At 31.5% G+C, this 17,815-nt stretch overlaps 1 protein-coding gene across 2 annotated transcripts in view; it reads right to left on the reverse strand.

The window, feature by feature from the left end:
- LOC145305728 (glycine receptor subunit alpha-4-like) overlaps positions 1-17,815 on the reverse strand; it is a 65,525-nt gene that overhangs the window by 23,335 nt on the left and 24,375 nt on the right. For both annotated transcript variants that reach the window (XM_080147467.1, XM_080147468.1), the window contains exons 7-12: positions 11,922-12,004; positions 10,369-10,440; positions 8,657-8,774; positions 6,139-6,211; positions 5,373-5,480; positions 1,446-1,537 (exon numbers count right to left, since the gene is read on the reverse strand). In XM_080147467.1, the coding sequence (XP_080003593.1) occupies positions 1,446-1,537; positions 5,373-5,480; positions 6,139-6,211; positions 8,657-8,774; positions 10,369-10,440; positions 11,922-12,004 (546 nt within the window). The remainder of the gene's footprint in view (positions 1-1,445; positions 1,538-5,372; positions 5,481-6,138; positions 6,212-8,656; positions 8,775-10,368; positions 10,441-11,921; positions 12,005-17,815) is intronic.

The raw sequence follows: 17,815 nt of genomic DNA on the forward strand, positions 1-17,815 counted from the left end.
TAATACACACGGACCGACAAAGACCAAATCCTTATTAATAATTTTTACAAAAATTTTCTTTTTTTTATGTTACATAAAAAAAGATTAATTATGAAATGGTTAGATAATCTTTCATATTATAAAAAATTGTACTGACTTATGTGGTTTTTATTAATTTTCAGGTGTAAAGGAAAATTATATAATTTCAAATAAAGAGTATAAATAATGTCAATCAGGGCCACATTTAATGTTGTTGTCGACATGAAGGACAAGATAATAGTTATTTCTCGCATCGTATTATAAACAGCTTACCACGGATATAGAATGTACAATTATAAGATTAAAGCCAGTTTTTATATTTCGTTTAAAGGGTTATTTGCAATGTCATGCTATTGGATGCTATGGACCAATAGAATAAAGATATTGATAATTAATGTAACTTCGTCTGCTGTCATACCAATAAAACAACGGCATTCGCGCACCCTCTCCCCAAGATATTGAAAAATAGACAAATCTAAGAAAAATTGCGTTCATTATTCTCCCAAATTGTCAACACAGTAGAAATAGTTTTAAATATATCTTCCTATCTCTATATTGCTGCATAAAATAAGATGATCAAAGATTTTTCATTATTTTATAATAGTTACAGTACAAAAGTTATATAATAATACTTTTCTATTTTTAATCATTATAATGTACATTGTACATTAAAAAACTTTGGACACCAGTATAATTAACAGTCCAATGTACCCTCCCCTGGCCTGTCCATCTCAGGGATATAAAAAGAAAGATGTACTATAAATGGATGTACATCCCCAATGATGATATGCAAAATTACCCCTTATGTAATTTAAAGCACAATTCACAAAAGACAAAGGTCGACGTCTGGAAATTTTAGGTCGACCTAAAGAAGCTTAAGGTTGACCGATTTTATAAAGGTATTTGTGGGTTGTACTTGTTTAGGTTAACCTACAGAAAAAAAATCGGTCCACCTTTAAAAGTTATTTGTAAGCTGGGCATAAAATTAGTGGTTGAAACATTAAGACACATAGCATAATAAACCACAAATAAAAATTCAATAGATCTCTAAAGATGTTAAGCCAACAAATATATCATAACTCAAATAATATTCAAGTGTGTTGTTTTCTTATCATTTTACTTTAAATGTCTATGGATGTATAAATGCCTGTGTCGGATGTATTTAATATTTATGACATATAATTGAAAAAGTATGGATGTGTAAATGCCAGTGTCAGATGTATTTTTGACATATGTATAAAAATATTGGATGTGTTTTTGCCAGTGTTGGATGTATTTATGGCAAGAGAATCGATTTTATTGTCAATTAAACAGTAAAAATTCAGTTTCTCATAAATACATCCATTGCACTGGCGAAAACACATCCACTGTAAATTTGCTGGATGTGTAAATGGCAGTCCCCCGCATTGTCTGGTATAAAAGATTACCTGATATCGCCCATGATTACGTTGACGAAAGCATACTCTATGAGGGAGAAGAAAACAAAGAAGGTGCATGATGACATAAACATATCGATGGCCTGAAATAAAAAAAAACAGTTAGTATGAATCCTTTCCTATTAAGCACTAAGGTTTTATTGTCCGTTAAAATCTCGCTAATCACTCAACCGACTGAGTTATATATTGTAGGAAAGCATAAAAAATATTTCAGAATGGTTTTAAGCTATTTTCTCGTATTCATTTGAATCCGGTGGATAGGAACCGGTTCTCATGAATACGAAAAAACTATGTCTAGCATCGTATTATATCCAGTTTTCTACGAATATAGAAATGTACAATCATAAGATTAAAACTAGTTTTTTTAGCCCCGTGGTGCCGAAGGCACCGGCTAAAAAAACTAGTTTTAATCTTATAATTGTACATTCTATATCCGCGGAAAGCCGTTTATAATACGATACGAGAAATAACTATTTTCGTATTCATTCGAATCCGGTGGATAGGAACTGGTTCTCACCCATACGAAAAAACTATGTCTAGCATCGTATTATATCCAGCTTTCTACGAATATAAAAATGTACAATCATAAGATTAAAACCAGTTTTTTAGCCCCGAATTCTATATTTGCGGAAAGCTGTTTATAATACTATGCGAGAAATAACTATTATTGTATTTGCTAATGTCAAAGGGTCGTGTACAAATAGACTTAGCTGGTTCTTTTCCTTAAAGTACTTGGCGAGCACAGAACCCCGTTCCCCTGTTTTCTATGCTTAAACCCTGTACCCAATAAAACCTGATAAAAACACTCGAATAGCTCCCCCACTTAAATTTTTTTTTTTTACTTAGATAAGAGGGGTTCTGGGCTCGACTAGGCACTTTTAAGGAAACCGCCACTTATTATATCATTCATTGTTCTGCTTCATGAATATAGTACAGATATAATTAATCTTGGCTGCGCAACTGTCAGACATAATTGTTCTTGTTTGAAATAAAGACAAAGTTTATGATAAATGAATGCGGTTATCCTTGTTGGGGATAAGTTTTCTGATAATAAAAAATAGTAGAACAAGACAAACTATAATTTTATTGTTTAGCAGGGACTTTAAGAGATAAGATAATGTACGATACATTGATCCACAACCTCACCCCGATGATGATAGACAAAATTACCTCCATAAGCAAATTAAAATTGTTGTTTGAAATTTTTTAACAATGTTAAGTGAAACAAACCATACCAGACTAATATATTAATTATTATCATTTATCTATTCTTATTTAATTTTGTGCTTTGGTAGATTTTTGATTATTTTTTAATAATAATTAATCTTCATGTATTATTTAGGAAGAAATTTAAATTAATGGAGTTATTCGCCCTTGTTAAGATATTTTTTGTTTCTTTCCTTGATATATCCTTGTTTTATTATCATTACAGAGACCCACTAGGCCGAAAATGTACGCAATTTTAAAAGTACACATGGGCAAATAACCTCTAAAAGTCCTTAGAATTTATAATTGATATAAAAATCTGCTATTTGTACATTTTAGTATATACAACACCTTTAATCATATAAAATATTTCTACAGCTCGTGATAGCCCATATGTACAAAATATTTGCTGTACAAAATTGTACCGCTAACTAGCCTATTCTCTGTTTTTATTATTCGTCGGGTATCTGACGTATAAGATTAATATTACTTATATATCACTCATCTTTGATGGATATACCAATAGCATATTTTTACATCCGTAGGGATGTGCAGTATGATATATAAGTTGAAAGGAATTTTAATGTTAGAGGGAGATTTGAAATCTGCATCAAATTTTAAGGATTTTTTATAAAATACGTTTTTTTGTATAATTCTTTATCTAAAAGCGGAAATACAATTTAAGTTCATAAATTTTGACCAATAGGATAGGTGGATTGGAAACTACCTGCGCTCTAATTGGTTGAATGATGTGCGACACTTAAGCTTCTCCAATCAGAGCGCAGACAATTTTCAATCCACCAATCACAGATGTCAAAATTAATTAACTTAAATTGTATTTCCGCTTTTAGATAAAGAATTATAGAAAATACGAATTTTATAAAAAAAATTGTGCAGGCATATCAAGATGTTTACCATTTTTCCTTCTACCTTTTCCGTATTTAAATGTTTATTATTATTGTACATGATATGGTGTCTGTTAGTTGTCGGGTAAGAGTTATATGTATCATAATGCTAAAGACGTTAATATTGAAACCTGCTGCTATTAATCTGGTACTTAAAGTTAGAGTAAGAGAAATGCCGTGACCTGTAAACAGGCGAGGCTCATTACCGTGCACAGTTAGAACTTCAACGCAAAGGTCGAGCAATTAAAGGGTTAATTGTCTGTTGAATGTTACTTAACTTAATATCCTAATTTGAGCGTTAGAGTATCGCATCTTATTAAAAGTGGATGATGCACTTGGGTTCTCTGTATGATGTCTTGAAATCAAAGAAAAATTCCACCCCAAAGAGGTACTTTAAGAACATTGAGTCTTCTTATGTTTCTGTTACTCCGTGTAGGAATGAATATTTTTTTCAGATTATATTTTCCTGTAGCACCAATGTACCAAATTGTTCATAATAGCAGACAAACATTTTTATTCATAACAAAAACAAAAAAATATGCAAGGGCAAGTTTATTTGTCTTCTATTGTTTCCTTTCATTCTATACCTATATGAGTGACTACTTTTCCTGTTTTTTACCTTATGAATTATTTTCGACAGATTTTTTATAAAACGGCTTGCTTTATTGCATCAAGATCCATGACAGATCTATATTGGAATTAAACGTCTATAAATAAGCTCGAGTCTTCCAATAGTAGATTGTTTAATACTTATTGTGCTCCAAAAATCCATAATAAACTCTCATTGATCAGAACGATAAGACCCATTGTTTTACTCTATGAAGAATAAATTCTTTTTTTTTATTTCATGTTGCTATTTGAATTATATTAAAGTATTAAATTTCTATTCATAAAATAGAAAATTTAAATTTATAAAATAGTAAATCAAAGAAAACTTACTTTTAAAATAATTTGATACTAGCGACGCGTCCGTAATGTGTTCAGATATTAAACTAAAATTTAACATTTAACTAAACATTTTAACCCTACAGGACGATAATTTAAAATAAAAAATACTAGGATCCTAAAATATTTTAAGGAAAGAGAGACAAAATTATGAATACGATTTAATATTCAATCTAGCCAATAGCGGGATAATTTTAGAACGCCGCCTCTAGTACATAATAGTGGCTGCACCTCTAGCACATAGTGGCTCTGCATTAAAAAAAAAGCATAAAACCATTCCGAGATCTTCAGTTTCAGAAAAAAATCTCTTACTGATTTTTATAATAGAATAACAATAAAGATACGAGTGTTTCAATTGCAAGACTTAAATTTATATATATAATAGCCTAAAACCATTTCGTTATCTATATCAAGATTCCCTACAAACTGACTGAATGATCCGTGTCATAACTTATAGATAGCTTGCTAATGTTAGAAAATGTTGTGATAAAGTTAAAGAGTTATTGTAAATAAAGGTATATATATATCAAGGATATTAAGCGATAAGACAATGAACGATTAATTGATATATCTAACAAAATCACCCTTACTGTAGATTGTAAATTGTTGATTTAAAAGTTTAGTTTTTAAAACAATCAAGATTTAATAAAAAATTTCTTAGATTTTAATCTAAACGAATGTGTGAACTAGTTAAAAAACTTTGGGTACTGGTTTAGTATACAGTCCAATATTCCCTCCATTCTGATTTACAAAAATATAAAATTAGAAAGGGGAAATAGCACAGACAATAATATTGAGCTACAGCCCTTTCTTCCTCCATTATCCCATCCCTTTATCCTTGTTAATATCTTAAAATACTTACTTTAATGTATGAAACAGGGGGTAATGATTTCTGACTATTAGCATGCTGTGTCGACAGGGTTAGGAGCGAAGTTACTCCCAGTGTTACTCGGGCCGGCACTGCCTCGGGCTAAATAGATGGATAATTAGATATACAGATAGATAGATAGCCAGATAGATAGCCAGATAGATAGATAGATATTAGCAAGCTGTGTCGACAGGGTTAGGAGCGAAGTTACTCCCAGGGTTACTCGGGCCGGCACTGCTTCAGGCTGAATAGATAGATAATTAGATATACAGATAGATAGATAGATAGATATTAGCATGCTGTGTCGACAGGGTTAGGAGCGAAGTTACTCCCAGGGTTACTCGGGCCGGCACTGCCTCAGGCTAAATAGATTGATAATTAAATGACAATATATACAGATGGATAGATAGATAATCATTCAAATATTGAAAATATTTAGTTAAAGATTAAAACTAGGGGTATTAAGAGCTAATTATTTAAAAGACATGCATATTCACTGTACTTATTCGTCCTAGACAATACGAAGATAGAATTGACGGGATGACACATAATGCTATCACAATCTTTAATAAGGGCATACGTACTTTTTGTGTTTGAATATAGAGTAGAGCTGCCATATTTTCTTTGTTTTACAATATAATCAATTTAAGTTTCTTAAATGCCTATATCGATCAATTAGGTTATTACGAACAGACGGACGTACAGACGGGCATACTCTAATTACAGAGAGTAGTTGCGCTAATATAAAAAAAAACATTACCTTAATCCAGAATGAAATCCATGACATGACGACAATGAGACAGGTTGGGATATAGGTATGAAACATGAAGTACCTAGATAGATAGATAGATAGATAGATAGATAGATAGATAGATAGATAGATAGATAGATAGATAGATAGATAGATAGATAGATAGATAGATAGATAGATAGATAGATAGATAGATAGATAGATAGATAGATAGATAGATAGATAGATAGATAGATAGATAGATAGATAGATAGATAGATAGATAGATAGATAGATAGATAGATAGATAGATAGATAGATAGATAGATAGATAGATAGATAGATAGATAGATAGATAGATAGATAGATAGATAGATAGATAGATAGATAGATAGATAGATAGATAGATAGATAGATAGATAGATAGATAGATAGATAGATAGATAGATAGATAGATAGATAGATAGATAGATAGATAGATAGATAGATAGATAGATAGATAGATAGATAGATAGATAGATAGATAGATAGATAGATAGATAGATAGATAGATAGATAGATAGATAGATAGATAGATAGATAGATAGATAGATAGATAGTTTGATAGAGTAATTATGGAAAGATAGCCTTCTTGACTGTGCACACTTTAATAAATGCATATTTTAATCCCGACAATAAATATATTACATTTAAAGGGTTATCCTTATTTAAGGAAGTATGTCTTTTTGTCCCTCTGTCTGTCTCTCTACATTTATATCTGTTTGGCTTTATGTCTGCAATAAAAGATTTTGCTAATCACTGGACCAATGTGGATCTATTTAAAGTGACGATTTTAAAGGTCCTAAAAATGTTTTATTTTTGACTCCACCCCCTATTTTAATATATCTAAGGGGTGGGAGGAACTTTTTACTGGTTATTCAAAAACTTATGTTAATATTTTTCTTTAATTTTTTTGCAATACCAATTTAATCTTATATACCAACTATCTCACTTTTGCATTATGCAAGTTATATATTAAGGTTAGGAAATATATTACAGAAAACAAATTTAGGAATAGCATTCATAAAAAAATATTAATTTCATATAAAAACAAAAAAATAACTAGGGCTGTCCAAAAGCTGAGTTCATGATAATTTTCTCTGCCGTTATAATTAACATATTAAAACTTATAATGAAATAAGTTTTCAAAGATACACCATATGCCTATATGCTACTCTTTTAATTGACATAATTGTCCTTGTTTTTACCATCCTTGTCTTTGGATTTAAATTCAGTACTTTGCAGGGAGGGAGGGTACACTTGAATGTTTATTACACTGGTAGCCAAAGTTTTATAAATTCGTTAGGTCAAATTTGTGGGCTTAAAATCTTTGGTTACTTTTGTTAAATCGTGTTCAACTATTAATGTCTAATCTTTTCAACCAATAAATTTAATCTTTTAATCTATATAGGTGGTCATTTTTTAGCTTCGGTAGGTATGTTAATCAATTGTCCATAAAAATCGTGGTGCATCCGCTCGTCGCTGGGGAGGTGATAGGCTCGAATCTCGTCATAACTAAAGAAGTTAAAATGGTTCCTACTGCTGCTATGTAAGGTGCGCGATATAAATTGTAAGAATAGGGGAAATACCTTGGCCCATAAACAGGCGCAATTCACTAACATGCACAGTTAGGACTTCTCAGTCAAAGGGTTGGTTGTCTGATGGATGTTAATTAACCTAATATCCTTGGGTGTTAGAGTAGCGCATCCCATTACACGTGGATGATTCTCTGGATTCTATAGATGATTACTTAATCCCGCCCTTACGAGGTAACCAATCGTCCATTGTCTTATTCCTTAATAACCCTGATATTTTGCAAAGAGGAAATAAAGATTGAGATGTAAAAAATTACTTTTTGCACACCAGCTATTTTAATATTAAACAAGGATGATCATATCAATATGTATGGTAGCAACAAAAAACTTCGCCCCAATTATATTGTACAAATACTAAAGTAACAGGATGTTTGTGTATCTGTGTTTCTGTACCGAAGGATCCGCTAACCGCTGAACCGATCGGGTTCTCCTTAACAGGGTAGCTTTTCATAGGTCCTGGGAAGGTTTATAACTATTTTCTTGGGAGTTGGGACACCCCCAACCCCCCCAAAAAATGAAAAATACCCCCCCCAAAAAAAAATTTTCATTTTCTAACTAAAATTACAAATGATAGGGGGCAACCGGCAACCCCCCCCCCAAAAAAAAAAAAATTTTCCACCCCCAAAATTTTTTTTTTACTTTTTCTTATAAAATCTAAAATAAGAAATTGGGTTATCAAATTCGACTCCCACCTCCTCAAGTGCCCCTAGAGACCTCTAGGGGGCGTAGCCGCTAGTTGTACTAAAAGACATTACAGATTAAAAGGCATTATTTACATTTCATAACCATGATTTGAGTTTTTTTCATACAAAGTTTGAAAGTGATTCTAATTAACCTGCATTAACTATTAGAGCTACCAGTTACGGACGTACTAATAAAATGTAAAAAAGCTATGCATTTAAGAATAAACTTACCCCAATCTGCGACGAAGTTTGAATACAACTTCCAAACATGTGAAGTTACCAGTACTGTACGTACTTGTACAGTCAGCTGTATAGTTTGATACCAATTCTAATTGTGGAAGTTCTATGCCTGAATAGATAGATAGATAGTTAGATATATAGTCAGCTGTATAGTTTGATACCAACTCTAATTGTGGAAGTTCTATGCCTGAATAGATAGATAGTTAGATATATAGTCAGCTGTATAGTTTAATACCAATTCTAATTGTGGAAGTTCTATGCCTGAATAGATAGATAGTTAGATATATAGTCTGATACCAACTCTAATTGTTGAAGTTCTATGCCTGAATAGATAGATAGATAGATATCTAGTCAGCTGTATAGAATGATACCAACTCTAATTGTGGAAGTAATATGCCTAGATAGATATATAGTTAGCTGTATAGTTTGATACCAACTCTAATTCAGGAAATTCTATGACTGGATATACAGATCACTGTTGCGTGGCCAGTTTTAAGTTTAATTTTTATCCCCTAGGAGTTACTGAACAATCATGACAAGAAAAGCAAATATTCATACTTTTCAATTCTTTACAACTTTGCTTTTATGAAATCTTTCATAAAACCACTCTATATAAGATTTATTTAAGACTGAAGTTCCGTGACCTTAGCAAAGCAACTGATAATAATGGCCATGGATTAACTCCCTTCAGGAGTTGTTTTATTAAGAACTTTATAAAAGCAAACTTGTTCAAAATTTTATATCAATAATCTTTGCTTCTCTTGTCATGATTGTTCGGTAACTCCTAGGGGATGAATATTGAACTTAAAATTTTCAAATCTAATTTTCTCAAAAATTAGATTTGGTTGGATTTTAAAATTAGCAAAGGGTGTTATTAGACCTACTTACTGATACAATTGCAAAGTCATTTTTGCCTAACACTAAAATAAACTTTTTTCATCTGGTCACGCAACAGTGAGATAGATAGGTACTTAGTCAGTTGTATAGTTTTATAATAAGTCTGTTGAGGGAGCTTTGTGCCTGAATAGATAAATAAATATACAGAAAAATAAATAGATAATATGTTAGAAATTAGATGGATAGTTGTAATTTATTCAGTTTTTAATGCATTTGTAATAAAACTTTTTGGAAAAATTTAAATAAGAAGCAAAATGATAATTTAGAGAGACAGCTTAACAAACAACCTTTTGAAATATATAAGTGTAATAACTTTCTTCAGAACTTTTAGACTAAAAGATTAGAAATAAAAAAAATAGCCTTCAAGGAGAGGGCTTGTAGGAGGATGACAATTTTAACAAACCCCACCCAAAAAATAGTATTTAAAATCATTTAAGGCTTACACCATACTGGCAAAACTCAGTTTAGAAATATTGTTTTATAATCACATTTAAATAAATCAATTGCAGACAAATTAATTTTACGCCAGTGTAAGAATAGTTATTTCTCGCATCGTATTATAAACGGCTTTCCGCGGATATAGAATGTACAATTATAAGATTAAAACTAGTTTTTTTAGCCCCGAGGTGCCAAAGGCACCGGCTAAAAAAACTGGTTTTAATCTTATGATTGTACATTTTTATATTCGTAGAAAGCTGGATATAATACGATGCTAGACATAGTTTTTTCGTATGGATGAGAACCGGTTCCTATCCACCGGATTCGAATGAATACGAGAAAAAAAGTTACAAAAATCAAAATTTCACCTGGTTCTACAACCAATGGAATCAAATCATCTGGTAACCACTCAAAGATTAGGTCATCTGTCGTGTGTGATACTAAATAAATAAATATATAAATAGATAGGTAGATAGATAAATAGAAATAGATATTTTTACAGATAGATAGATCAACTGTAAATGAACTTTACCTTAACGGTTATTTGTGTGGAAGCTAGTAAAATTGGCTGACTCAGATTATGACGTCAAAAAAATTAACCAATGAGATGATCTGCATGCATCTAGCAATCTTTAAATGACTCTTGTTACCGCAATTTTTTTACTTCAATATATGACTTTCAAATAATCAATATATGCACATTACTTTAATACGCAAGTAATTACCATTTGGAAAAATCATTAAATTTTCCTTATAGAAATGCTGCATTAATTAAACAATAAAAACTTTATAATATTTTGTATTGTATACCTCTTATACTATGGACAGAATATAATAATACAATAAGATAAATAGATTTTTAGATAGATTAAAAGCTGAGAATAATGGAACATTTAGATTTCACACTTGTCCATAAAATTCTATATTAACGTTTTCTTGTTTGTTGGGTTAAATGAGTAACAAATGTTTCAAAAACTATTTTTTGTAACTTTGTGTATAAAATAATAAACAAAACTACTCTCATATTAATAATTAGTAACATAGTCGCATGAAGTGCGATTAAAGCGCAACACAGCTTAAAAATGCCGCAATAATTGTGAAAATCTTACTTGATTCCATAGATAGTCTGCACAACTGTTCATCATGTGGATACTTGGACAGATAGATGCTAAAATAACTTACTCATACCTTCTTAATTATAACAAAGTCGCATGAAGCTGAAATTGAAGCACGACAAAGCCTAGAAATGCCGCAATAATTGTGAATATCTTACTTGATTCCATAGATAGTCTGCACAACTGTTCATCATGTAGATACTTAGACAGATAGATGCTAAATTAACTTACTCATATCTTCTTTATTATAACAAAGTCGCATGAAGCGGAAATTGAAGCGCAACAAAGCCTAGAAATGCCGCAATTATTGTGAATATCTTACTTGATTCCATAGATAGTCTACACAATTGTTCATCATGTAGATACTTAGACATATAGATGCTAAATTAACTTACTCATACCTTCTTAATTATAAAAAAAAGTCACATGAAGTGGAAATTGAAGCGCGATATAGACTAGAAATGCCGCAATTATTGTGAATATCTTACTTGATTCCATAGATAGTCTGCACAACTGTTCAGCATGCGGGCAATTAGATAGATAGATGCTAAAATAACTTACTCATACCTTCTTAATTATAACAAATTCACATGGATCTGAAATTAAAGCGCGACAAAGCCTAGAAATGCCGCAATAATTGTGAATATCTTACTTGATTCCATAGATAGTCTGCACAACTGTTCATCATGTAGATACTTAGACAGATAGATGCTAAATCAACTTACTCATATCTTCTTAATTATAACAAAGTCGCATGAAGCGGAAATTGAAGCGCAACAAAGCCGCAATTATTGTGAATATCTTACTTGATTCCATAGATAGTCTGCACAACTGTTCATCATGTGGATACTTGTGGAATTTCATGGAACAGGACAGCAATAATGTCAACCTAAAAAATAATTTTTTATATTTTTATATGTATAAAGTACAACGCCATTTATGATTTTCAATTATTATTCAAATAATCTCTTTTTTAAGATTTATTTTGTTTTGGCTTAAAAGGTGTTTGTTACAAAGCTTTTTATAGTGCCTGTCCAATATTACATTTTACTGGCTTACCATTGGTCAATTAGAATGTAAAATGGCCTGCCATTGGTCATTTGTATTGTATGGTGTCATTGTTTTATAGGCACTATAAAGAGCTTTGTTTGTTATATAATTAAAACTTGAATTTTAAACTCTCTGAGTAAATCTATTCTTCCCTTCATATATTTTTTTTTCTTTTTTTATGAATTGAATGTACTATATAGGTCAATTTGTCATGCGGTTTGTGCTAAATCAATTTTGTTACCGCAACTGCCAAATAAATCTTCAACAATTAAATGTAATGTTTTGTTATTAATTAAACTGTGTCAGAATTTATTAAGTAATTATTTTATAGCAACGAAGCTTCTCTATAACTCACCGTATATCTGTAAAGATATAGGATTTCTCGGATTCTATTAAAGCTAGACAACTGAAATTCAGATTATATTTATCAGGCAGATTGGCTTCTATTATTCAAGTTATTTAGTTCGTTGGTCTGTCCGTCTTTCTGTAGATTTGGAAATATAACTTTTTCTTGGCTTCGCTTCCTATTAATTTTATCATTATTTTTGCGTATTTCTTACACTTTATAGAAATGTATTAGTTGTAATATTCTTTAGAGCTGAAGGGGACATTGATCTACAGAGAGGGTTATCATCATTTGAAATGTACATCAATTCATCGTCAATCTTCCATTGTCTTAACCCTTAATATCCATGCAAATCCTTATTTTAACAAGGACAATTATTTCATAAGTAGCTTTACTCTTTTTAAAAGACCACGAAAAGCTGTTTCTTATGCATGAACGGCCGTCCAGACAAGTAAAGCAAAGATATATAGTAGCTTCGTTCCTAACATAAAGTAGCTTAGACTTGTATCATACTGTTTAACAAATTAGAAAATATTTTCTCGAATTCATTCGAATCCGGTGGATAGGAACCGGTTCTCATCCATACGAACAAACTATTTCTAGAATCGTATTATATCAAGCTTTCTACGAATATAAAAATGTACAATTATAAGATTAAAACCAGTTTTTTTTAGCCGGTGCCTTCTATATCCGCGGAAAGCCGTTTATAATACGGTGCGAGAAATAACTATTCTATAATTTTGAAGAATCAGGAAATTACTAGAACATTAATTTACTCAGAGATCTTAAGGGATAAGACAATGGACAATAAATTGATGTACGTACATCCCCAATGATGATAAATTAAAATGCTCTTAACGATAGATCAAAATTATTAGTTGAAAAGTTCAAAATCGTAATTCAAAAATTCAAATTCAGAAAATTACCCACAGGAGGTTATAAAACTTTGAATACCAATGTAATTAACAATCCAATGTCCACTCCCTCCCTGGTATTTACTACTTAAATATCATTACGTAACTTGCTTTTTTATTGTTTGATTAATTTGTGCTATTTGAAGCAGCTTGACATCAACAAAGTATTTGACAACAATAAAATATTTATGACAGTGTAAACAGGAAGACAAAGAAGATGATTAAAGTCCCTCCACAGATTATGACGTCATACGAAAGAATAGCCAATGATAGGCCAGTATACACTGTAATTGACCAATGGTAAAATTTATGCTGGCCTCTCACTGGTTATTATATCGTATGACGTCATAATCTGTGGAGGGACTTTAATCACCCTCAAAGACAAAATAAGTACTTTATAACTCCGCGAGCCCGGATTATATTGATTTTCATTTGATACAAACCGGTGCACGTGGTTCTGAATAAGGGTGAAAATCACAAATAGGTTAATCTTTTTTAAAGTTGTTTTTTGAATATAGAGATAGACATCATGTTACAATCAATCAATAAATAAATACAGGCTCTGCTTAAAAACGTTTAAAATATAAAAAAAAATACTATTTGTTTGCCACATTTTTAAATCAAGATAAAAGATTCTTTCTTTATTTGATATTAAATGCAAAATCCCTAAATATTGGAGCTTACAACTAAATAATAATGATTATAGAGTATTTGTGCTACCATAACATATATCTTTATGAGTAATTATTCGGTTCTGTGCAGCATACATATGGTGAAAGTTTGCGCGGCATTGCACCCATTGCGTAAAATAGCCACTAGGTAGTGAAACCTATTTCTTGACATAATAACAACAACAACCCCATTCTTTTAAAGTTTTGGAAAACTATAACGCCACAGGGGTAGGGAGAAGGGGGGGGGGTGGATTCTTTCCCTTTGAGGCACTATCCATAAAAGGTATTTTTATTATTATTTAGCAACAAAAATAAATGTTTCACAAAAAGTTAGTTTGTGTTAATAAACCCGCGACCGTGGCTTAACACGTAGCGCTTCTGCCCGTCGTCGGGGAGGTGATTTGTTCGAATCTCGGCTAAACACCGCTTCATAACTACAGAAGTTTATAATAGAATCTACTGCTGCTATGGCAGGTGTGCGACAAAAATAGTTAGTGTAGGGGGAATGCCTTGGTTCACAAACAGGCGCAACAGATGTACAGATAGGACTTCTCAGACAAAGGTCGTGCAACCAAAGGGCTGGTTGTCTGTTACTTAACTTAGAGGAAAAGAACCGCAAAAATTGTTTTGTTGAGGTTGAGATGGCCTTACACAGAGTCTAGGCTTCAGCAAGGTTTATGGGTGTAATCTCGTGTAGGTGCAATTGTAATGGAACCAAGGATGCTGTGAGTATTGGTGCAAAAAATATGACGTAACAAAAAAAATTAGCCAATGAGAGTCCACTATAAATTTTACCATTGGTCAATAACGGCCTCTCATTGGCTAATTTTTTTTGTTACGTCATATTTTTTGCACCAATACTCACAGCATCGGAACCAAGTGTAAATGCATATAAACAGGCAATGTACTATTATTTTTCCATTAACATTAGACAAAAAAGATGACAAAAAATTATCCTTGCAACAGAATCTCTATATCTGTTTGTTCCGAAAGATCTCGCTGACCGCTGAATCGATATTTCCGTTACAGTGAAGCTTCTCATCGGCCCTGGTAAGGTTTATAGCTATTTTGGGGGAGGGTATCACCAACCTCCCAAGAGAAATCGCCAAAAAATACCAAAAATGTTTCTAAATTTTCGCTATGTGGCGATATTGTGTAACTTGATGGAAACTAAAATTCCATTTGAAGTATAATGTTACTGGAAACTGCTAGATATCATGATTATTGATTTTAATTATGATTTACATTGGTTTTCGGCAGGTTTTTGGCTACTTTAATGATTTAACCACCTCAGAAAAAGTTTACACTCTCCTTTTAATTTGTCGGTTTTCTAGAGCCGTTTGTGATATCTTAAAGGATATTCTTAAATGTTTGTAATTGAAATAGATTAAAGGAATATTTGAAATAAATTGATCATTATAAAATTAGTTTAATTTAGCAAATTTTGCATGTATAGAAAAACCTGGCAGTTTTTGTTTATTTTAACTCAATTATGTTTGAGGTCTACTTGTGGATGTAATTGATATTATCTAATTAATCCTGTCTTCTTCTCTCTGTATATACAACCAGGAATATGGGGAAATATATATTCTTGAAAAAATTTTAAATACAAGTAACAAGATGTCTGTCTGTATGTTCCAAAGGATATCGCAAACAGCTGAACTATTTTACTTAAGGGTATCAAATCTCTCCCAAGAGAAAACGGCCCTGAAAAAAATATACCCTACCCCACAAAACAAAAATTATACTTTCTATTAAAAACTAAAATTGAAATATGAAGTGGGATCGACTTTTCTTCCCTCCCTTCCACCTTAAGTATTAAATAATTTAGTTTTAAATCTAAGCTTTTCCACAGTTCGTAGTCATTAACGAAAGCTCTATTCGTTAATTTGAGTATGTTCTATCTATTTCAAAATTGCATCATGATTCATGATTCTTGATACAATTAATAAAGCATATTTTTTTTTATCCAAATTTGATACTAACCTTTTTTTGATATGATTATCCTAAAGCATCTCTATAAGAAAAAGATTAAAGAAGTTTTTACTGGACGCACACACTTATACATTCATCAAATTTTATTTTAAAAAAATACAGTTTTAAAATCTAACTTTTACAGTCAAATGTTTTGTAAATGTCAAACTGATCTAAAATAAAAAGAATCACAGCTATAATCGTGACTTAAAATTGAAATATATGTTTATGTTTGTTATTCTTAATGCCTGATATGTTAAGCTTTGCATGTAGTTGATTTCCTTCTTAATACTCCGGTTACTTATTTCTTTAGATGTGAACAATGAATATGTGGCGAACCTCAAATAATTGGAAGGTTATAAATAATATACACATAGTTACCATTGCATTGTGCATTCATTTCCGTACATGTTTCTTATTATCATAACTGCATAAAAATTGCCCCCTTTCCCCTTTTTTACTTTAAAACACTTTTTACTTTTAAACACACAATCTTATTAGTGACAAAGCTACTCTATAATTCACTTTGACTGTTCATCTATTAGTCAGTATGTAATGCTATAGAGAATGATAATTTTCTCGATTGTTATTCCTGATAGACGTCTGAAATTTGTTGTGAAGATTCCCTAAAGCAGTGAGTGTCCAGTTTATGATTTACTTGAACCGTCAGTCTGTTATTTTGATTCTTTACTATTGGACATAAACTCTTTAGAGCACTTTGTCCATGATTTTTGTGCTTTGCTACTATTGAATGTTGTCATCCTTGTATGTTTTATAATATAAAGCAAAAATTATACAATATGCAAATTTGAACTCATGCAAAAATTATCCACTAGGCATATGTGACAGCGGATGTAAAGGCCCATCACCTACAGTAGTTACCATTGCAGATTATTTACACATCTCAAAAAAAAGGATATTTATGTCCATAAGTGAGGAAGCAGTAACCAATTAACCACATTTTGAAAGCATGGAAATATAACATATAATAACTTAATTACTCTGTTGCAGTGACGAACCCCAAACTGTCCCACTTTGAGAAAGACGTCATATACGTTTCGGGAAAGAAAAAAGGGAAGGGGGAAGAAAAAGAGATGGGAGAAAATGGAAGAGATTTTCTTCCCCCCTTCCCTAAACGTATATGACGTCACTGGAATCGTCTTTCTGAAAGTGGGACAGTTTGGGGTTCGTCTGTTGCAGTAACGTACAGACGGACAAATATACCCCAATTATAAAGTAGCTTTGCTGCAAAACAAGATATCAATAATACAAAGTAGAATGATGTCTGTCTGTCTGTCCGTCCGTCCCTTAAGATCTTGGTAACCACTGAACCGATCGGATTCTACTCTTCAGGGAATATACCTACTGGTCCATAATTTGTTAGGAATAAAGGTACAAATATAATTATACATATGACATTTAGTCGGAAAAATAGGGACTTTTTTAACGTAAAATTCCTTGCAGGGTAAAATATCCAAGTTATAACTTTGAGGATATACTAAGAGTGAGTAAAAAAGCAGACTCTTAATTAATGGGAATATTTATTCTCGTATTCATTCAAATCCGGTGGATAGGAACCGGTTCTCACTCTCGGGGCTAAAAAAAACTAGTTTTAATCTTATATTTGTACATTCTATATCCGCGGAAAGCCGTTTATAATACGATGCGAGAAATAAATATTAAAACGTTTCAGATTTCGATCTTATAAAAATGTTATACATATTGTTTTGTCTGTGGCTTTGGGT

Source organism: Acartia tonsa, chromosome 14 (genome assembly GCF_053477335.1).
Source record: "Acartia tonsa isolate MP-2025a chromosome 14, ASM5347733v1, whole genome shotgun sequence".
Lineage (NCBI taxonomy): Eukaryota > Metazoa > Arthropoda > Copepoda > Calanoida > Acartiidae > Acartia > Acartia tonsa.